Source organism: Schistocerca americana, chromosome 1 (genome assembly GCF_021461395.2).
Source record: "Schistocerca americana isolate TAMUIC-IGC-003095 chromosome 1, iqSchAmer2.1, whole genome shotgun sequence".
NCBI lineage: Eukaryota > Metazoa > Arthropoda > Insecta > Orthoptera > Acrididae > Schistocerca > Schistocerca americana.
This window is the reverse complement of record NC_060119.1, coordinates 139,277,077-139,297,097: the sequence shown is the minus strand read 5'-3', so window position 1 is coordinate 139,297,097 and position 20,021 is coordinate 139,277,077. Positions and strand designations below refer to the sequence as shown.

Below are 20,021 nucleotides of genomic sequence, written 5' to 3'. Positions count from 1 at the left end.
AACTAGGCCTAACCAATCATATCTGATCAATACCCCAAGCAAGAAGTGCTGACATCTCCTTACTTCAGTGACCACACTTGGAAACTGGTCAGTTACAGGGTGAGCTACAGTTCAATATGGACTTCAAACAATGGTGCAAAATTTTTCACAAATGTGATGCACTATCAGAAATGAAAGAAGCATTAAGCAACAGAAAAAATCCTATGATCAATCAAGAGGGCTCTAGAGAAAGAGAGGTATCTCAAAAGGTAATGACACGTCAGTTCTGCTATATGTGTGTGGCCATAAATCAATAGCTATATGTGATAACTGTCTTTCCAAATTTTTGTTTACAGGTTCCATCTCAGAATTTCATTTGTTCTTGTGCACAGCTAAGCTACATTTTCACTGTTTTCAGTCCATGAGGAAATTATTCTGACTTAACATGTGACTGCACTGGTGGTGTGACTGCACTGCTGGCAACTGATAGGAAGTGGGTACGTGTTTCATTTATTAAGACTGCTCAAATTTACTGACTGCATTTAAGTCCTCTATGTGTACCCTCAACATCAGTAATTTATTACTGTTGTCTTCCACAACACTGCATAAACTTTAATCTTTTAGTCTAATAATTAATCTTGCTTTAGTAAGAAGGATGTGGCAACTAGAAAACTGTTTACTTATAACAAGATCATTTCAGTATTAGCAACAATATCAACTGATAATGTTCGAATTTTTTTATTGGATATATTTATAAAAAAATACAAGATTGATTTCCAGTTTGCTTTATTTAGATTTTCTGGAATTCCTCTTCACAAATTGATCTTTGGTTTTTTCTCTGGTGGTGGCTTCATGTTTCGCTGACTATCTGGTTTCTCCTGTTTAATTTCACGAGGTTCAGCTTTCACTTCTTCTGCAAACACAAGACCAAATTTAAAAAAAATTATAACACAGCATACTACATTTTAATGTATAACACGATTTGACATTAAGCATTATTTTACCAATTGCTGGTTTCTGTTGAGGAATGACTTGAACTGGGAACTTTCGTGTAAGTTCTGCCAGCAACATATCCACTCTTTGTCTCTGGAACAATGAGCTCGGCTCTTCCCTTTGAGTCTCCTTTTTTGATGCAGTCCTTTCTGATGGTTTGCGTTCTTTTAGATCCCATGAATACCCTTTAGAAGGGTGATATCGAGAATAAGAGTTTGATTCTTCAAATGCAGATTGTAGATGATGTATTGTTGACATCTAGGAGAAAGAAAAAAAGAACATCATAGTTCCATATTTAATACACTTATCCTTAATAAACAGATTCCAAAGCCTCTTTGCAGAGGATTGCCAGGTTGAGAGCCTTCAACTGATTAATATTAAATTTACACACATCTGTTATGTGAGAAATGATATGAATAAATAATAATATAAAACTATTGTGAAAAGCTTTGTAAAGTATGCACCAACAGATAGATAAAGTGAAATTATTTTGTCTCTGTCTAGTTATGCGTACTCTTCACTTCATTCTATAATTCTCACTTCTCGTTTTAGAAAGTAATTTTTTTAATACTTCATACAATGCCTATTGAGACGCAATGTATAGTGACAAATGGCACAAACTGCATACACATGAGTGAATTTAATTTCCCTAAGATGATGGCTTGTGAGTATATATTAGTTGTTACTTTAAATCAGGAAACTTCACATATTCTTTCCGGATCATCTATGTTTTTCATAGCAAGCAGTCATATCCTGTGTACCATTAAGCACCAAAAATAACAGCCAACATGTCACATAATAGGTAAACATCAAGGAAGATATAATAACAGAAGACTGTCCATGTCTGTTTACACACCTTACATATGCTTGTAGTATAAATGAAATATGATACAGATTGAAAACATGCGCATGCCTGTTCGAAAATGGCCTAAAGCCAAAAATGGGTCAGTAGGGGTTAACTTACAAGTTTTCCTGACACTTAAGCCTTAGAAGAGGAAAATGATTATGTCTGTTCTGGCATAAACACAAGCACTGGAACAAAGATGAAGAACACAAGAGAAGAGAAGAGTAGGCAGTGAAACAATGTTGGCCAATGGTGCACTGATTAGGACCACACCACGACAGGAGCGGCCTCAACAAGAGGAGAATATAAAAGCCGCTCCAGCCTGCCTTGGGCGCTCAGGATCGGCTCAGTATTGGGACAGTATTCAAAGAGTATTAGCACGGCCTAGCAGAGAGTGCTATGGCAGCAATTATTAGTGATCCACAAGCAGTGTGACAAACTTGCATGAACACTGTATATAGCAACTAGGACTCTGATTTATATTGTATGTCACCCATCACTTGGGACACATTCTTATAAATACAAGTTAAGTATTGTCAGTCTTCTTTTTTGTAATAAAAACTATTAACCTGATTCACTTGAATTGTTGTACAGCACTCCGAGAACGCAACATCCTTTAGGCACCCTATATGAGACAAGTGGGCAGGACCCCACAATGTCTTTCACCAATTTTCTGGCTATAGCTATTACATGTTCCATTTCAGTCCACTTTCTTATCTGAGATTGCCCAAGGCCCTGTAAAACTTGAGGAGGTAAGTTCCACCTGCTCCTTATGTATTGTGGCTAAGATATTTTATAAGACCGAGAGTTTTTAGTGACAATCTTTTCATGTCCCTAATTGTGGCAACCATATAAATTGAGGGTCAAATGTGAGACCTAGAAACCTCACTGTGCCTTGAAATAACAATAGAAAAGAACGGGAACAGTTTAAAGGGATGCAATTTTAACCTTCCTTCTATACAAAATATTTTTAAGAATAAAGTGCACACACCTCTCATTGGAGGTATTAAAACACATCTTCTCTGCCTAGTTATCCAACCATTGAATAGTCAGTTGCAATGGACTAATTGCTATTGGAAGGCTCGAGGAGAAACAAAAGACAGAGAAATCATCAACAAATAAGGAACACTTGACAGGATGTTTAAGAACAGCTGTGATACTATTAATAGCTACAGCAAAGACAGTCACACTTAAAACGTGGCTTGAGGGACAAGGTTTTCCCGTTCTAATCGATCAGCGGTGACGCCACTGACTTGATATCCAAAATAGTGTGATAAGGACCATATAAAGATATAAGAAATTCTCTAAAACCCATTCAAGGAACTGCCTCAGGGTATCATGTTCCCAAGCAGTATCATAGGTCTTGTTGATGTCAAAACATATACCCACTACATGACACAGGAAAACCTGCTGTATAGCCACTCCCATGAGAACCAGTTTACCAAAGGTGGAGCAATATCTCCTGGATCCACACTGTAAGGGACTAAGGAACTGCCTGGATTCTAAGATCCAGACAAAGCACCAATTGACCATCTGCTCCAAGACCTTTCCCACACAGCTAGTGAAAGCAACACTTTGATAAATACTCCCAGGTTTTGAAAGTGGAATTGAAACTGCCTTTTGCCAAGAGCTGTGAAAGTGTCCTGGTGCCAAAATGAGGTTAAAAAGGGCAAGGGGGAGTTGTTTGCTCCATTGTGTGAGGTGACATAACATACACCTCTCATTGGAGGTATTAAAATACATCTTCTCTGCCTAGTTATCCAACCATTGAATAGTCAGTTGCAATGGATTAATTGCTGTTTGAAGGCTCGAGGAGAAACAAAAGACAGAGAAATCATCAACAAATAAGGAACACTTGATAGGATGTTTAAGAACAGATGTGATACTATTAATAGCTACAGCAAAGACAGTCACACTTAAAACATGGCTTGAGGGACAAGGTTTTCCTGTTCTAATTGATCAGCGGTGACGCCACGTCATGAGTCCTATCATGACCAGGTGATGTGTCATGAGCTGTAAACAAAGCCGAAACCAGCCCCCACATGGTGAAGAGGCAGCTGTATTCATTATCTGCAAAGCAACTGAAGCCTCAAATGTCTCTCTCAAAAGCCACTATGTATTGTTGGAAAGCTGAATCTTGTCTGGCAGTGACAGTATCTGTAGGAAATACTGTGGGAAATAGGCCACTGTAATCTGGACAGTGTCTTACAGGTTGGTTGGAGACTTACATTCTGTATTACAGTAGTCACTGGGCACATCCCTCTTCTTCCACAAATCCTCCTAGTGTCTCCCATATGAATGTGGTTTTAGTGGAAGCATTCATGGTGGGCAGGAATTGCTTCCACAATCTTCTTTTGCTGTCTCTAATTATTCAGCAACATTTAATTCTCGCTACCTGAAAGGCAGTGAGGTCATCTGCAGATGGCCAGCACCTGGAACTATGGAGAACCACTCGCCTGGTCCTGACTGCAGGACAGCATTTGTTTTTCCACCATGCAACAGGCTGCCTTTTCAATTGGCATAAAGACAGCAGAATGGATGCTTCAGGAGCATGGTGGATCATTTGGGTAATATGATTCACCCATCCCTGTGATAGTCTTCAAATGCAGTAAGTTGGCTGAAAGTTTCAGCCTGACCCACCCATTGTGGTGGCTATCTTCTGAACACCACTCTGTCTGGAAGGTGAATTCAGATTGGGAAGTGATCACAGTGTGCAAGACATCGACCACTCCCCATTGAGCAGTGTTTGTAAGGGCTGGAGAGCATACTGAGAGATAGGTAGCAGTTAATGACCCTGTTTTAGAGCTGAAGTTCGTGCTCTGCACCATGTTCAATAAACACTTACATAAGGACATGAGAAGGCTCTCAACTGCCCTACCTCTAGGAAAGGTGACTGCAGAGCTCCAAAGCACAATGAATGCACTAAAATCACCACAGAGAAAAGAAGCTGTGGAGGATGGGGGGAGGGAGATGAATATGGAGGTCATGGAGAGTACTTTATCTAACACCTCAGGTAGAGGGTCAACCTATGATATACATGCTCCTCTACAGTGATTGTTTGTATACTGGTTGTGAGGGAGAGGAGTGAGGAGTGGAAGGAGATGCTTCTGAAAATAGCCACTCCACCTTTAGCTCTCTCTCAACAAACGTCAGTTTCTTATTTTTTTTTATTTATTTACTTTTAATAATGTTGCCACACAGCTCAGAGGCACTAGAGAATTTAAAATGCTTTTAGGAGATGTATACACACTGGTCCACCCAGAGTTAATAGGAGTATTTCCTCTATATGTGTCTTGAATCCATTCAGGATCTGCTATGAAAGCCATCTTAACGGTGATGTTATCCTCAGTCTTTCTCCCTGTTGCTCCTCCGTAGTGGAGAGGTTTCAGGGGGTGGGTGTTTTACTTGAAGGACTCTCTGGTTACCTCAGGCAGAAGTCAATAACATCGATGGTATGGTCGTTGTTGGATCCGTCAGACAGGGCAAAGGTCAAGGACACAGCCAGGATTTTGTGAAAAAGGGAGGGGGGGGTCAAATTTGCTAAAATTGACCTTAAAAAGGCTCGTGTTTTCCATTTTATTCTGAAAAAATTTATTTGTTAAAGGTACATAATTTCCTTTCAGGCGGGCCTTCATACAAATAGCATTTGGTCTATAAAATTAAGCAGAAAAGCTTTTCTTAAAAAAAAAAAAAAAAAAAAAAAAAAAAAAAAAAACTATAAAATGTATTATCAACACACAAATACACATTTAAATATTTCTTAATTTGACAATATGATAACTGTGGTGTCACCGCCAGACACCACACTGGCTAGGTGGTAGCCTTTAAATCGGCCGCGGTCCATTAGTATACGCCGGACCCGCATGTCGCCACTGTCAGTGATAGCAGACCGAGCGCCACCACACGGCAGGTCTAGAGAGAGACGTACTAGCACTCGCCCCAGTTGTACAGCCGACATTCATAGCAATGGTTCACTGACAACTACACTCTCATTTGCCGAGACGATAGTTAGCATAGCCTTCAGCTACGTCATTTGCTACGACCTAGAAGGCGCCGTATTCAATTGATAATTAATATTACGAAGCATGCACTGTAATGAGAGATGTTCTACAATTGTGGATTAAAGTTAAGTATTATATCAACTACGTACTTTATTTGCTACTATTAATTCCCTTAACTGTTCCAGACCTCACGCCAGTCAGCGTGTAATTAAAGCGTGCATTTCGGCCTCCTCTACAAAAACAGTGTTGGCTCTTCTGCCAACACTACAATAACTGCACTCTACCACTGAACGCTGAATGAATTGAAATTCAAATATAATTTATTGCCTTAAAGAGAGAAGAAGAAGAAGAAGAAGAAGAAGAAGAAGAAGAAGAAGAAGAGAATGCAGTTTTCTCATATAAGGTTCAGTATCGCCGAGCAGAATAATCTTAAGGCCGGGTTGAATAACTTATAAAGTTAAACGAGTTCTGTTCTTTTTTTGACAATAGGTATCTTTCCCCTACTGCAACCTTGTATTTAAATTTACAACTTAACAGAAAGCAAGTCAGAATTTATTCAACACATCAAAGCATACAATGTTCCTCATTTCAAACTCAAATTTTAGTAAAGTATATTTCATTTCATTACAATCATTCAATTTTCTTAAGTGATCATAAACTTGTTTTAAACTTATTATTTCAACAGTCACCTTGAAACTGTAGCAACCACATTATTTAACACACAAATACCATGAGCTACACTTCTGTGATCTTAACACTGATTCAGGCATTAATTTCAACTAGACCTCTAATGTATGCGATCTCATAAATTAGTTGTATATATCCATGATAATATGGTTATACAGTCTTTGATGCTAATAAACTCCTCTATGAAGAACAACATACATTGTCGTTTGTATGTCATTTGTTTACAAATGCATTAGAGTTGTGACAATTGGACTCCTAACATCATTCTTGTAGTAAAACATGAAGACATGACATAATGCCCTTCCACAAGTGAGCTATCTATATGCACAGATATATAGTACAAAATGACGATGCAATTTGCTTTCCAATGTACATACGGCTTTTAGTGCCAGCAGTCTCTGAAGAGAGATTCGGTATGCCTTTGATACAACTCTTTTCATTTAAGCAGAGATGCTGCATCTTTAAGGGAATTGGAATCTGTCACAAAAGAAAGGAATTCGGAAGAGATTGGCTGTGCCCTATACTAAGGGATCAACTCCCACATTTGCCTAAACTGAAAGTGGAGAACTACATAAAAACCATTTTCAAGGTTGTCAGCAGACATATCGAACCACCTTGCCTCCTGAATCCAGGGATTGCTAGCTCAGCACCTCATGGTACAGAGCTACTCATGTCTGTACCGTGGAGAATTTCAAAAAACTGGTTGTTGTAAATTGTTAAATTGTTTTTGAAAAAAAAAATTACAATGCACCATAATAAAAGATGGGTTTCTCATATTGCATGTTTTTCTTTTCTGTGCATGTTTTGTCGTTTGATAGTGCATGAATGCATGCACATTTTAAGAGTTAATTGTGCAGGGAATCCGTGGCTCTTGTTATTACAGTTTTATAAGAGTGTGAATACATTTTTACCATAGAAAATCACCAAACAGCTGTACATTTTGAGAAGTTATTTTATTTTATTCAGGCGACCAGTTTCAGCATTTCAATATTCCATTTTCAGGCACCATCTGCACTTCATGTGTAGACATTCAGATGTATCGATGCTGGCCTAATGGAGCCACCAGTATCTGGATATCGTTAATTTGTTGTTCGCATGCTTCCTTCAATGACCTGACAACAATTGACCAACATATTAAATGCTGAAACTGGTTGTGAAAATAAAAGAAAAAAACTTCTCAAAACGTACGACTGTTTGGCGATTTTCCTTTGTAAATATTTGACTAGTCACTGCCCCATGTCCACAATGGATCAAAAGATACTGAATAGATATTAGACAAAAGGGGGGGGGGGGGGGAGGAGGCGGGGGGGGGGGGGGGGTAGGTTGCAGTGCACAGTCAGCTCTGACAAATTCAAGCAGCCCACTGAAAAGTCTATGGAAACAAACGAACTACAGAATGTGCTATGTGCTGTCATCACATACCCCTTCCACTCTCCACAAAACCCTGCAAATCGTTTCATATCTGACAGGTTTCCATAATCGAGTACCGTGCAGGTGACCAGCTGTGATGATATTTTGACATTTTGTCTAATAATTGTAGAATTTTGAGCATTTTTTTTTTACATAAATGCAGCCATTGCCTACATTTTTGTTGATCAACGCAATTTCTGGGCAAGACAGGCAGTATATTATATGTACTTATTCATATATTTTTTTAATGTTTACTACTCAGCTGTGTTGTGAAATACTGAAATATTTCATCCCCAACATTCTACCAGCCTCCACATAACAACTCCATCACTTACATTAAACTGCTATAGATAGGTAATTAGATTATTATAGTAGTGTGTACGTGTTTTTAACTTATCATAATGTTAGTGGACAACTAAGAATCTGTTTTCCTGTTCTTTCTTGTTACAAATTTATCCAAAATTGGAAACAATCGTAACAGCACACAGCATGAGAACAATAAACGACAGCATTTACGTTAAGTACAGCTGAAAATAAGAACTGATCTGATTAACAAAATAACAATTGAAGATGGCTGACAGTGCCATCAAAATATCGATAGTAAAATGTATCCATGGTTTTGTTGATTATCAATAGTATGTATCCCTTTTTCTCATGCGATTCACAATCACAAAAAATAAGGGGCAATCAAAAAGTTTCCACTCGAAGGGCGTACAGTCCAGAATTGGTAGGCCCCTACAATTCAGGCAAAATCGCCATGGGCATTAAGGCAATCATCGCATATATGCACCAGTATGAAGATACCCATTTGGCAGTGAATAAGTTCGTAATTGCCTGCTGCACATCCTCATCTGACAGGAATCGTCGAGCCTTGAACACCTTTTTTTAAGTGACCAAGGGCATGATAATTGCTTGGGGAGAGATCAGGACTATAGGTCAGGTGCTCTAGTGTCACACACTTGAATAGACCCCACGTCACACCATCCACAACTGTGCTTTCCAACAGACATGCTGCCCCATACACATTCTTCATTGTCAGATGGATATCTACCAGTGCTCATCCTTTGGCATCCGAGAAGAATAACAGCATGTTGATCTTGACTGGACACATTTGGTAATTATATCTCCACAGTTCACATTTCCGCAATTACAGCATGCATGTTGGAAAGACACAAATGCCACACTAATCCCTTGCCCACGTTCTGGAGCAATACATACCCACATCGGACCACAACTATATGTTACAGCAATACCCTCAACTGGAAACTTTTTGATGCCCCTTATATCTTTAAATTTCACAATACGACAACTAGGTCATGTGTAATTTCATTTAGGTGATAATGGGAGTCCCTTTGACTACGTCCTGGTGAAGATCGCATGGTTTGATGGCTTCAGACGCTATCTTTTGGCCTATTGTTTTTCATTTGCAGTCTGGATTTTGGGGATGGTGGTAAGGCTGTTTTACCAGAAACACTTTGTTGGTGCTCTTCTGCTGTCTGCTGTGAGAGACTGTTATCCTTTCAAACATTAGGTTCTGCAACCACCATTATTTTAGTGGTGGGAAGGCTTGGCTGGACTAGTGATGCAGACCTGTAGCTCCATTTACAGGAGCAAGTTATACCCTACTCGGCTGTCAAAAGTCTGGATATTAACACTGGTCTCCTGTATAGACTGTATCAATGCTGAGATGAACTACATCACAAAATTTGGTGATTGTCTTGTCTTACACTCCTCCTTCACACCTATATCTATACTCTGCAAACCACTGTGTAGTGTACGGCAGAGGGTGCGTTCTACTGTACCAGATATTAGGGTTTCTTCCATTCCATTCACGTATAGAGTGCGGAAAGAATGATTGACTGAATACCTCTCTCTCTCTCTCTCTCTCTCTCTCTCTCTCTCTCTCTCTCTCTCTCTCTGTGTGTGTGTGTGTGTGTGTGTGTGTGTGTGTGTGTGTGTGTGTTGTAATTATTCTAATCTTGTCCGCATGATCCCTGTGTCAGCAATACATAGCAGTTGTAGTATATTTCTAGAGTCACTAAATCTGGTTCTTGAAACTTCGTTAGCACACTTTCTTGGAATAGTTTACATATATCTTCAAATGCCTGTCAGTTCAGTTTCTTCAGCAGCTCTGTGACACTCTTCCAAGGGTCAAACAACCCTGTGACCATTTGTGCTGCCCTACTCTGTATACATATACTTCTCAGAGTATGAGATACGATGGGTAATTAATCTCCTGGATTTTCTTGTCTTCTGCGAAGACAGGGCATTTCTCGGTCCCAAATGGATTGGCTTGGTAGCAAATTGATATTTGAACTGAATACCTGGTTCCTCGACAGTGGAGCCCCATCTTCCACATGTGGACAATTCATTGTGGTGTGACCACAGCATTGCCAGTTAATACAGCACATTGGATTACGTACAAAGGGTTAATCCTAAGGTGGAGAAGGACTGCTACAATACATTCAGGCAATTTTGACAAACTGGAGGTCAAGATAAAGGATGGCGATTTCTGGAGTTCACCATCAACCTTCTTCACAAAATTCTGAACTTAGTGACATCAATTTTTCCATTCCTGTTGGAGTACTTTGGTATCTATACCCATAATGACCTGGCATGTCACAACACCTTTCCAATAATTTAGCTCACTGTGCAACTCACTGTTGATTGCACATTCTTCAAGTAATAGGAATTTAACAACCTGCTGATTTGAGTAGCTTCCAGTGCTTCGATCAGGAGCGTACCATGGCGCAACCTCTTGATAGATTTCTGTTGCCTTGCATATTCCTCTAAAGTTTTATGGATGTAGAAAGGCGCAAATTCTCAAATGAACCTACTACAGATTTAACAACAATATACATTACTCATCCCAGGATGAGGTCTGTTACTATTACTGCTTGCACTGATATTCAAAAATGTCTCAGATGGACTTGCCACATGAAGCCTCTTTTGGGTTTTGGTGTTAACACTGCCCAATGGACCACCTAATCTTCTGCGATTAAAAGAAAGATTTAGACTTCCTGCAAGTCTCACAAGCATCTAGGGAAGTAAGTGCACACACCGACAGAGCCCCCACTTGTCTGTGTAAGCCTTGTACAACAAAGGTTTGCCAGGCTCCCAAGAGATTGTCTACTTGAATTTCAAACACTTGATGACATAAATGGTGTTTTAAGGAAGTGTTTATGACCACATTCTTCTGTAATTTCCTGTTTATTGCTGATGTAATTTTGCAATGTAAGCAAGTACCTTGACATTTAACTCAAGTCATGGAGTTATTATATAACAATCTTTATTGCTCAATTCCCTATTTTATAAATACAATATATTTCCAAATGTTCAGGTTAATGTGGGGGAGAAGATGCACACATAATTGAAAAATACCAATAATCAAGATATTTTCAAATCTTGTATTTAGGACAATGTTTACTGATCAGATAATAGTGGCAGTGTTGGCAGCCGACTTCTAAGTGTGCACAGGTGCACCTCGGAGCAGTCATCTTCCACTGTCGGTCTGGGTTAGTGCCCCTAGCACTGGATAACCCTTGCTGCTGGACCCCATGTGCTACATGTGACTGCTTTTTTTTAGATGCATGAATAATCCACAAAGCGGATAACCTGCATGAATAATCAGGAGTACAATGTACATTCAATTTTTTACAGACATCCTTCTTTCAGGGATCTGGAAGAAACAAGGGCAGAACTATTACTGTATTTGAGTGGTTATTCGTCCTTAGGTGCCATGTCCCTTACCCTCCAGTTAGTGTGTCAATCTAACTGCACATAACGAAATGTGATTAGTATCAGTCTTTAATTAAATTTTTCTCCACCATTCCGATTTCATAAGTACTATCGCTCAGCCCTATTAAACTGGAGCATGCCATCAGCCTGCTGCATCATTTCCATATAGCAAAAGTATCTTCCACGAGAGACAGCAATCTGTTTGATGTCCAAAATGAAGACATCCTAAGTCCTCATATCGCAATTTCTCTGAAACTACTGATCCAATTTTGATGAGTGAAATACTGATGAATTTGTCCCTTTTAGAACTATGACACTGGCAGCAGAAATAACTACAGTACTGTTTGAAAAAGTGAACCTGATACCGATGTGTCTAATATAGCTATAGAAAGAGACCATACGTCATTTAGTGAGAACTTTTTTGCAATTGATTTGGGTGAAAACACAATCACAGCATCTTAAATGGTTCAGGAAATACCTGAGATGAACAGCTTAATTGAACTGCCCTGCATAGGTGATAGTAATTATATTATATGAAAAATTAGATTGAGGACATTGTTAAACTTGCAAAGAGGCAGAAAGGTTGGCCAGAACTTTCCTTCCAGAGGTAAAATTCAGAGTTCTGTTGAGAGAAACTTGTTAAGTATTATTTCATACTATATGTTCCTATTGGCATCACTAGGAACTACACCTCTTGATAGTACTTACCAGCCAGCCTTTCTGTTCCTGTCATTTTCACAATAAACTACATTATACTTTGCATTGTTGAAATTATTTAAATTCCAATATTTTATGATATCTTAACTCACCAATCTTGAATTTATCACAGACATAAGGTCAGGGGCTTGGTAAACTGTGCCAGCAATAATGTAATAATCTGCAAGAGGTGTTGCCTGGGTGGGAGTATGTCGATGCTGTTTGCGAATTACATACAGAATTGGTTCCTGGACGTGAAGCAATATGTATTCAAGTCCAGTCATATTTCTGTAATTGCAACAAAATAAATGTTTACATACAGGAATTAGCATTACATGAGAAGCAATAAAACAATTTTTGCAACAAAACTGAAAATAAAAAAAATAATACAGAATTTAAAATTCAGGACAGGGGTGAGCATTTGCACTGTAGTTTCGTCTTGATAAAATGACAAATTAGGTCTCACAACATATATAAAAAGTGATACATGGAAAAAAAATTACAGCTTATGCACTGCTAAGCTTAATAATAGCTGTAACATTTCTAAATCACATTAAGAGAACTAACCCAAACAAACAACTAGCAGTCTATAAACACTTGCCCAAGTTAGGGTAACATGACATCTTGAAATATGTTCTGTAGGACAAAGTAATTTATGACAAGGGGTACAGCTTGGTGGTTTGATGTGTAAGTACCAGACTATCGAACCCAAAAGTCCATGACACTGACTTTGCAATGCAGTGTTCAAACCGATCTTCCAGTTGAGGGCAGCTTCACTATATACCATGTGGGACAAGGTCACAAAACACACAGTAAAGTGCCATATGAGAAACTGTGACAGAAAAATGCATACTCATACCGAAATACTATGGCATGTAGTACATGAGAAACACATAACTGTTACCTTTTGTGAAGTTGTAGTACAACTGTATCATGATATCAGTATGAAGATAATTATGTGCTAATTGTCCAAATGTCTGATATTTAATTTAACACTGTGCTGTTTGCATATTTTTAAATTAAATAAACAAAACATCTGAAAAACTGGGAATAATAATCTCCTAACTGACATAAATGGTTATATGATTTGATTTCTTAACAGAAATACCATCTTGCTGCAGCCCACAACAATGAAAAATAGTTGATTTTTGGCAATATTAGTTATTTCAATTGGTAACTTATTTGTACTAACACAAAGCAAACTGATTATGCTACTTATGATTCCCTCTTGATGCTTTAATTAGTATGTGTTGAGGGGTAGTGAAAACAAGTAAATAGACTTCACAAAGGAACTAAGGATAGTTAAAAGTGTTTAATACATTGATCAACACAACAAATATTTCAATGGGGTTGGCTGATTCTCATTTGGTTTCCTCCCTAGATTCCCAGTAATGGAAGCCAGCATTTTAAATTTACATTTTTCTACTAAATAAATCCTGTTCAGAAGCTTTTATTATTTTCAATGACATAGACACTGATACAGCTTACTTATCAAGTTTAACACAAAAGACGAATAAACTCTTGTAGACATTATTAGAGAACTGCTGGACATACTGAGTTACAGGATGTTCAACTGGCTACAGAGTCAGGGAGGCACGTGTTCCAGCACATAGTAAGTATCAGGGTTACACTAGTGATTAAAATTTATATTTTTCAATAGTTTCAAACTCTGTCTTTTCAAGCCAGTCACTACAGAATTTTCATTTTGCCATCTTGAAAAGTTTATTTTCAGAACTGAATAGAGTATCACAGCAAGTGTTTTGTTCCAACAGAAAAATAAGAATCTGCCACAAACATAGATACAGTTGTAATGGAGGAATATTTGAAACTAATACCAAATGCACAAAATAGGAAGAAAAAAAACACTTGAAAATGAGAAAAGACCAATTTAGCCCAAATTTCAGGAGCCTTTCACAATAGATTCCATCTACTTTAATCATTTGAGTATACCAAAAAAATTCAATGAACAAACATAAATAAAGAAATTTAGAAACAAAAGTAAATGACTTATTTTGTTCCTAAAAGACCAAAAAAGGTTGAAAAGTGACAAAACCAAAAAAATGGGTGAGAAAGACAACTGAATCCTCACACTACTATTGATGAGATGGCAGCTTGTCAAAAAGCCTGTACCACTGAGCAAAAAGCTATTAAACAAAAGGCAGAAGAATGGCCATCATATCAAGCCAAAGGTCAAAATCAGAAAAAAAAACTGCAGCACAGAGCACAGTCATAGGATTGACAAATGGTGTGTGCGTCAATAGGAAGATCTAAACAAGAGGCCCAGAGCCATTTTACCTAACAGAATGAAGAAACTGTAGCCTTTGTTGATTATAGATCAATCTCGAAGTTGACAAATCTGGAACTAATGAAGGTTAATGAAGCTCAATGTCCTAGTTGATGAAGTATCTGAAGGCACAAAGTGAACTGCATGCTGTGGAAGTTGAGGAAGATAATACCCCTGACACAAGATCTGTAGTGGAAAATCTACACACATAACTCTGATTTAAGCTGAAGACAAGGATGCAAATTCTGTGTGCACCCAGATTAGCACACCAGTATGAACTAAAATGAGGGCAGGATTAGCTCAACAGGCACTTAGTCTGAGAAACTTTGAACTTGCAGCTTGTCATCATTAACTACACTCTTGGATGTGGCACTGAAGATTGACAGAGAAGTCCCACATTTCGCAATTTACAAGTGTGCTATAAGTATTCCGCATATGCAACAAGATCGTGGTGACAGACTGACCAGAATGTCTGGTGGGCAGCACCATCACTGGTGGAATTGTAGAACTCAGCTGTCATCACAGCTGCCACTCTCTGCAGCCATTTGTGTACTCTATCATCTTTGATTAAAACAAATTGTGAAGATGTTAAGGTTCTACACATAATCCAATTGGTTAGTCACATATTGTGCTATGTGTATTTCCACACATGTTGCTCTGCCCAAAATTATTGTTTTATGATAAACTTTAGATTGTAAGATTATCTTATGCTATACTTTTTACACCAGTAGAATTTGTGCTGTATGATAAAGCTGGACAATTAATTTTGCAATACAATGTAATACAATAGCCTATTTAAACAATAAAATACAAGAAGTAGATAGTGTTGTTTTCTGGGACTATGGATAGTTTACAATCTGAAAGCACATATGCTGTGAACAAACCCAGCTCAGCTACATATGGAATACCCATAATTAAAGCCAAAAGTGATTTTGAAATGAAGAAAAATGTATTGTGCCCTCTAAAAACCACAAGCAAGATATGAACAGAATTATATCCAGTATTTATTCTAGAATATCTAGCAGAGAACTCTTCAAAACACTTGGCATTTTGATAACTGTTATTCTCTCCTTTGAGTAACAATAATAGTTACACTGTTATTACACTTTTTGTAAAAAATTGTCTAAAGCAAGACTATAACACAAGGACCAAAATTAAGCTCTAGAGGCACTTCAAGGGTTTGACAGTACTACAGTCATACACATTGGTATACATGTATTTAAAGACCTGCCACAGCATAGTAAATATCCTGTGACTAAGATGATGGAATTTAAGAGAGAATTAAACAACTTTTCTCATGGGAAAAGTCTTGAACTCAACTGAAGAGTATCTTCACAGTGGCTCATAATATTAATGTGATAATATCTTCAACAATGGCACCATAATATTCAATATTTCGTACAGTCAGCCACTGTATAGTAAAGTGTATCAATAAAAAGTACTTCTTTGACTTCTGACAACAATGTAGATGTGTAGATGTACCTCTCCATGTGATATATGTAAAAAATAAAACTGGACTAACTAAATTTATAAACATAGTTTTCACCTGATCCAGAGTTGTACAGGACTTTCCTTTTGATACATTATCTATATATTTTTACCTCCCCTCCCCCCCCCCCTCCCCCAATCCATGAACTGGCTGGGACTGTACATCAATGTTCGACTGATGTTGCCTTATGCTCACTGAACATTCATTTATATGCATCATAAGGAAACAAAACAACTGAACATCCCCAGACTCAGCAAAACGCCATGACAGAAGTTGGATACTGTTTTGTGATGGAATAATGTAAGGACTACATAAGGCACATAATGATAGCAGCATGCTGCTGAAACACGATGTGTTCAATTTGATTGTATATAACACCACCAACAGCAATGTAATGTGCCAATAAAACACTTTTGAGATCCCTCTTAGTGATTTGTGTCTCATGTGTAAAGAAACTGAACAATAAGTACGGGACAGAGGCACAAGAGCTCTCTGAAATCATAATTGCCTCACCTGAGATCAGAGACCTACTAGGGTGCTGAACAGATCAATCAGTTTTGCACAAATTACAAACCTGACATACAAAAATCAGTGAACAGTCTACCTTACACTTTCTGTAAATGACAAGGAAATGTGTTTTCATATGATGGAGCGCAATCATAGTTTTAAGAAAGCTGATTTCAGGTCCATTAACAAGTTTCAATAATACATATTCATTAGAAACAATGATGAATAATTCACTGCAATCCTACACATTTAGTGTGGATCTTTGTTTCAAGAGAATACATTTGACACTAGGAGATCCATCTCCCATGACCAAAATCTTCCATCAATCCTACAAATTCAGACACAGTACATATTATCTATAAAAAAGAAGTAGCAATTACATTTATGCAACAGAAGAGAGTGCTGATGGTGTCACTAGCCAAAGAAATAGTGTTTTGTGTTTGAGAATCACTAATGAGGAAGCCCTGTAAACAGTCCATTCAATATGTTCTTGGGTTTGCATGAACAGATATCACATCATGTAACTGGGAAACAGAGGGCACAACATTTAACATTCTGTCATCAGATGCTTCCATATTGATAGTCACATCCTTATTTATGCTGGAACGTGACTTTAGCAAGCCAAAGCAGCTGTCATGTCCCTAGATCTCCCTCTGTGATACTTAATCAACAAAAGTGTAGAGGGAAAACAAAAAGCAAACCAAAAATTCGTTTTGGGTCTAATTAATGACGTGGTCATAAGAAACTGAGCACAAGCTAGTGCTGAACAAAACAAAAAGGAAACTGTCTCCATCATTTATCATTTTCAAAGGAACCTTGTAGCCCTACTGCGGGCTGGGGAGGGGGGAGGGGGGGGGGGGGGGTGAGCAATTGAGGTGATATACAGTTTCCATGACAAAAACAAATATATCAACACAATCACACCTTCAGACAGCAGGTCAGCAGCTGGGTATTGGTATGCTGCTAAACCGTTCAAATAATTCAGAAGTGGGCCACAGTGGCATTGTAGAGGATTTTATTCCATCACAAGAATTTGCTTTCTATTACAATAAGATGCTATTTCACAATGTGGCCAATGTACAAGCATTTCACACCTGCACATCCATCTAACAACACAAATCCACTTAATATGACTAATTTCCCCTGTTAAAAGAGAAAGGAAACAAGGATGACTGACTTGCTGTCTTGAGGAACAAATATGTGAAACTTTTTAGAAGGTGCATCATTGTGTCTTTACTACATAGTTCTAAAGGAAACGTCAGGACATTCCAGTTGAAAACGAGTACTTTGAGAAAATGTGAAGTTAAGGCTTTGTGAAAGTAGGATTATTACTTGATACAAACATTCAAATATCTTTGTACTGATTTCTCCAGCTCTCCTAAACCCGTTCAGATGGCAACTGTACTCAAAAATAAGATACCAGTAATTGCCCTGACCTCAAGTCATCTGCTATTTTATAACAATTTTTAAACTACCTGGTCTCCTTTTATATCACACCACCATCTGTGAATTGCCTTGAAAACCTGCAATATATTTTCTGACACATTGGTAGCAAATCTTTATAAATATTAATGGTCTTCTCTCACTTCCTTGAGCTATATACTGGACACTACTTTCACTTCTGGTCATGTCTTTCAATTAAGAATGAAATTTGGATTCAATTAGTTATCAAGCCTTTAATCCAAATCATGTACTTTTACAATATTCCATAACCAAAAATTTTATTTACTAGGTGATGATGTGGAGCTATATCAAAGGATTTCCAAAATTCAAAAAAACAAAAAGTTTACAATATTGTCAGTTCAACTCTATTCGTGGATTTAGCAAATCAGCATTTTTTTATTTTGTGATTTTTCTGCACTTTTTATGAATACCATGCCTTAAGATTAGGGTGACTATAAAATTACTTACTGCAACTGATCTGGATTCAGGCGTTGCATTTTAACTATTTCATTATTACACGTCCGGTCAAAAAATGGGTTGCTTCGTTCTGAAAAGTAATCCATAATGTTGGAAGGATTTAATATGGGGATCCAAGCACTGTCATGCCACGACAGGCCCAATAAGTTTTCTGTGGAATAAAAAGAAACAAAGAAATAAACACATTTGCTTAAATTATACTCATGGCATGTATATCAACTCCAACCTTTCTTCTATTTACTGTAGGCACTACTATTACAATTTAACATGTGAATTTAAAAGCATATGTCATTAACATTGTCAAATGTAGGGCATTTAAAAATGGTTCATCTGGCTTTGGATAATTATACTTCATAAAATATTACAAACAAAATAATGAATGATACATGGTATGGAAAAGTATATTTTCAGGTTTCCTACATATCACTACAATGTTCAATGTGCTATCTTTGGGTTACACGACAAGCATCAACGGTAGTCAAGTTCGATCCATAGAAGTTCAAGCATGTCCCTGTCATTATTTGCCAGCACACCAACGATGTGATCCAGGATTTCATTCAGAGTTGCTGCAAAGATGGTATGTAAGCATTGTTTCCCATGTATCCCCAAGGAAAAGATATCACAAACTGTAAGATCAGGAGACCTTGGGGGTCACCTGAAGAGCTGCATAGCATCCAGAGTCCACTGGTTTGGAAAGCTCCTTGTTGAGATAGCCACACACTACTCTATGAAATTTGGGCTATCAGCTTTCAGTTCAGGAAAAAAAAAACAGCCTTGCACCATACACCATAGGTACACTGCACCTGTCATGGTTTTTCCAGGAAAAAAGTATTATGAGTCATACACTCTGCTACATGAAACAGCACAGAAGGCATTCACCTTCACAGAGTATCTTTCAATCCGCCCAGCACATTGCTCTGCTTGCTCCCAACCAGGATCTTCGGTTTCTTGCATAGGGTATGTACGTACACAACATATCTTCCATATTTCTCCATCCTTATGTGGCTTGATAGATAATGATCACATTGTTTGAAATTAGTGATGAAGTATTATCCATTCAGTAACATCTAGTGATCGACTATGATACACTTCAAAAATTGTTCCACTCTGCTTTTATTTTCAGTTCTGCTTGTAATTTTATGTACAAAACCATTCTCGAATGCTCTACATTTGGCTGTAGACATCAGATGTGATATTAATTTGTTTGAGTAATGTTCACAAACTCCTGTTTGAATGCATTAAGTTCTGAGAGGAAGTAAAGTCTACTCATTTCCTTCACACTATTTGATTCAGTAGTTCTATTACTCATCCAGTAGTATCAGGATTGTGTGTTTTTATAGTCTCTATACAATTTTTTTTTTTAAAAGACATCCCAGCATTGGATGTGTGATTTTTGATGCCTTTTCAATGTTAAATTTATTTGCACCAATGAAGTAAAAACAAAGGAAGTAAATCTTTAACATATCATTCGCA

General features: G+C 37.8%; 1 protein-coding gene across 3 annotated transcripts in view; it reads right to left on the bottom strand.

Annotated features, from left to right (window-relative positions):
- Nucleotides 1-701: 701 nt before the first annotated feature.
- The window catches only part of LOC124550923 (mediator of RNA polymerase II transcription subunit 6), a 35,607-nt gene continuing 16,287 nt past the window's right edge, over nucleotides 702-20,021 (bottom strand). For all 3 annotated transcript variants that reach the window (XM_047125731.1, XM_047125722.1, XM_047125740.1), the window contains 4 exons: nucleotides 18,540-18,699; nucleotides 12,462-12,636; nucleotides 984-1,230; nucleotides 702-892 (listed from right to left, as the gene is read on the bottom strand). In XM_047125731.1, the coding sequence (XP_046981687.1) occupies nucleotides 792-892; nucleotides 984-1,230; nucleotides 12,462-12,636; nucleotides 18,540-18,699 (683 nt within the window). In that variant the 3' untranslated portion in view covers nucleotides 702-791. The remainder of the gene's footprint in view (nucleotides 893-983; nucleotides 1,231-12,461; nucleotides 12,637-18,539; nucleotides 18,700-20,021) is intronic.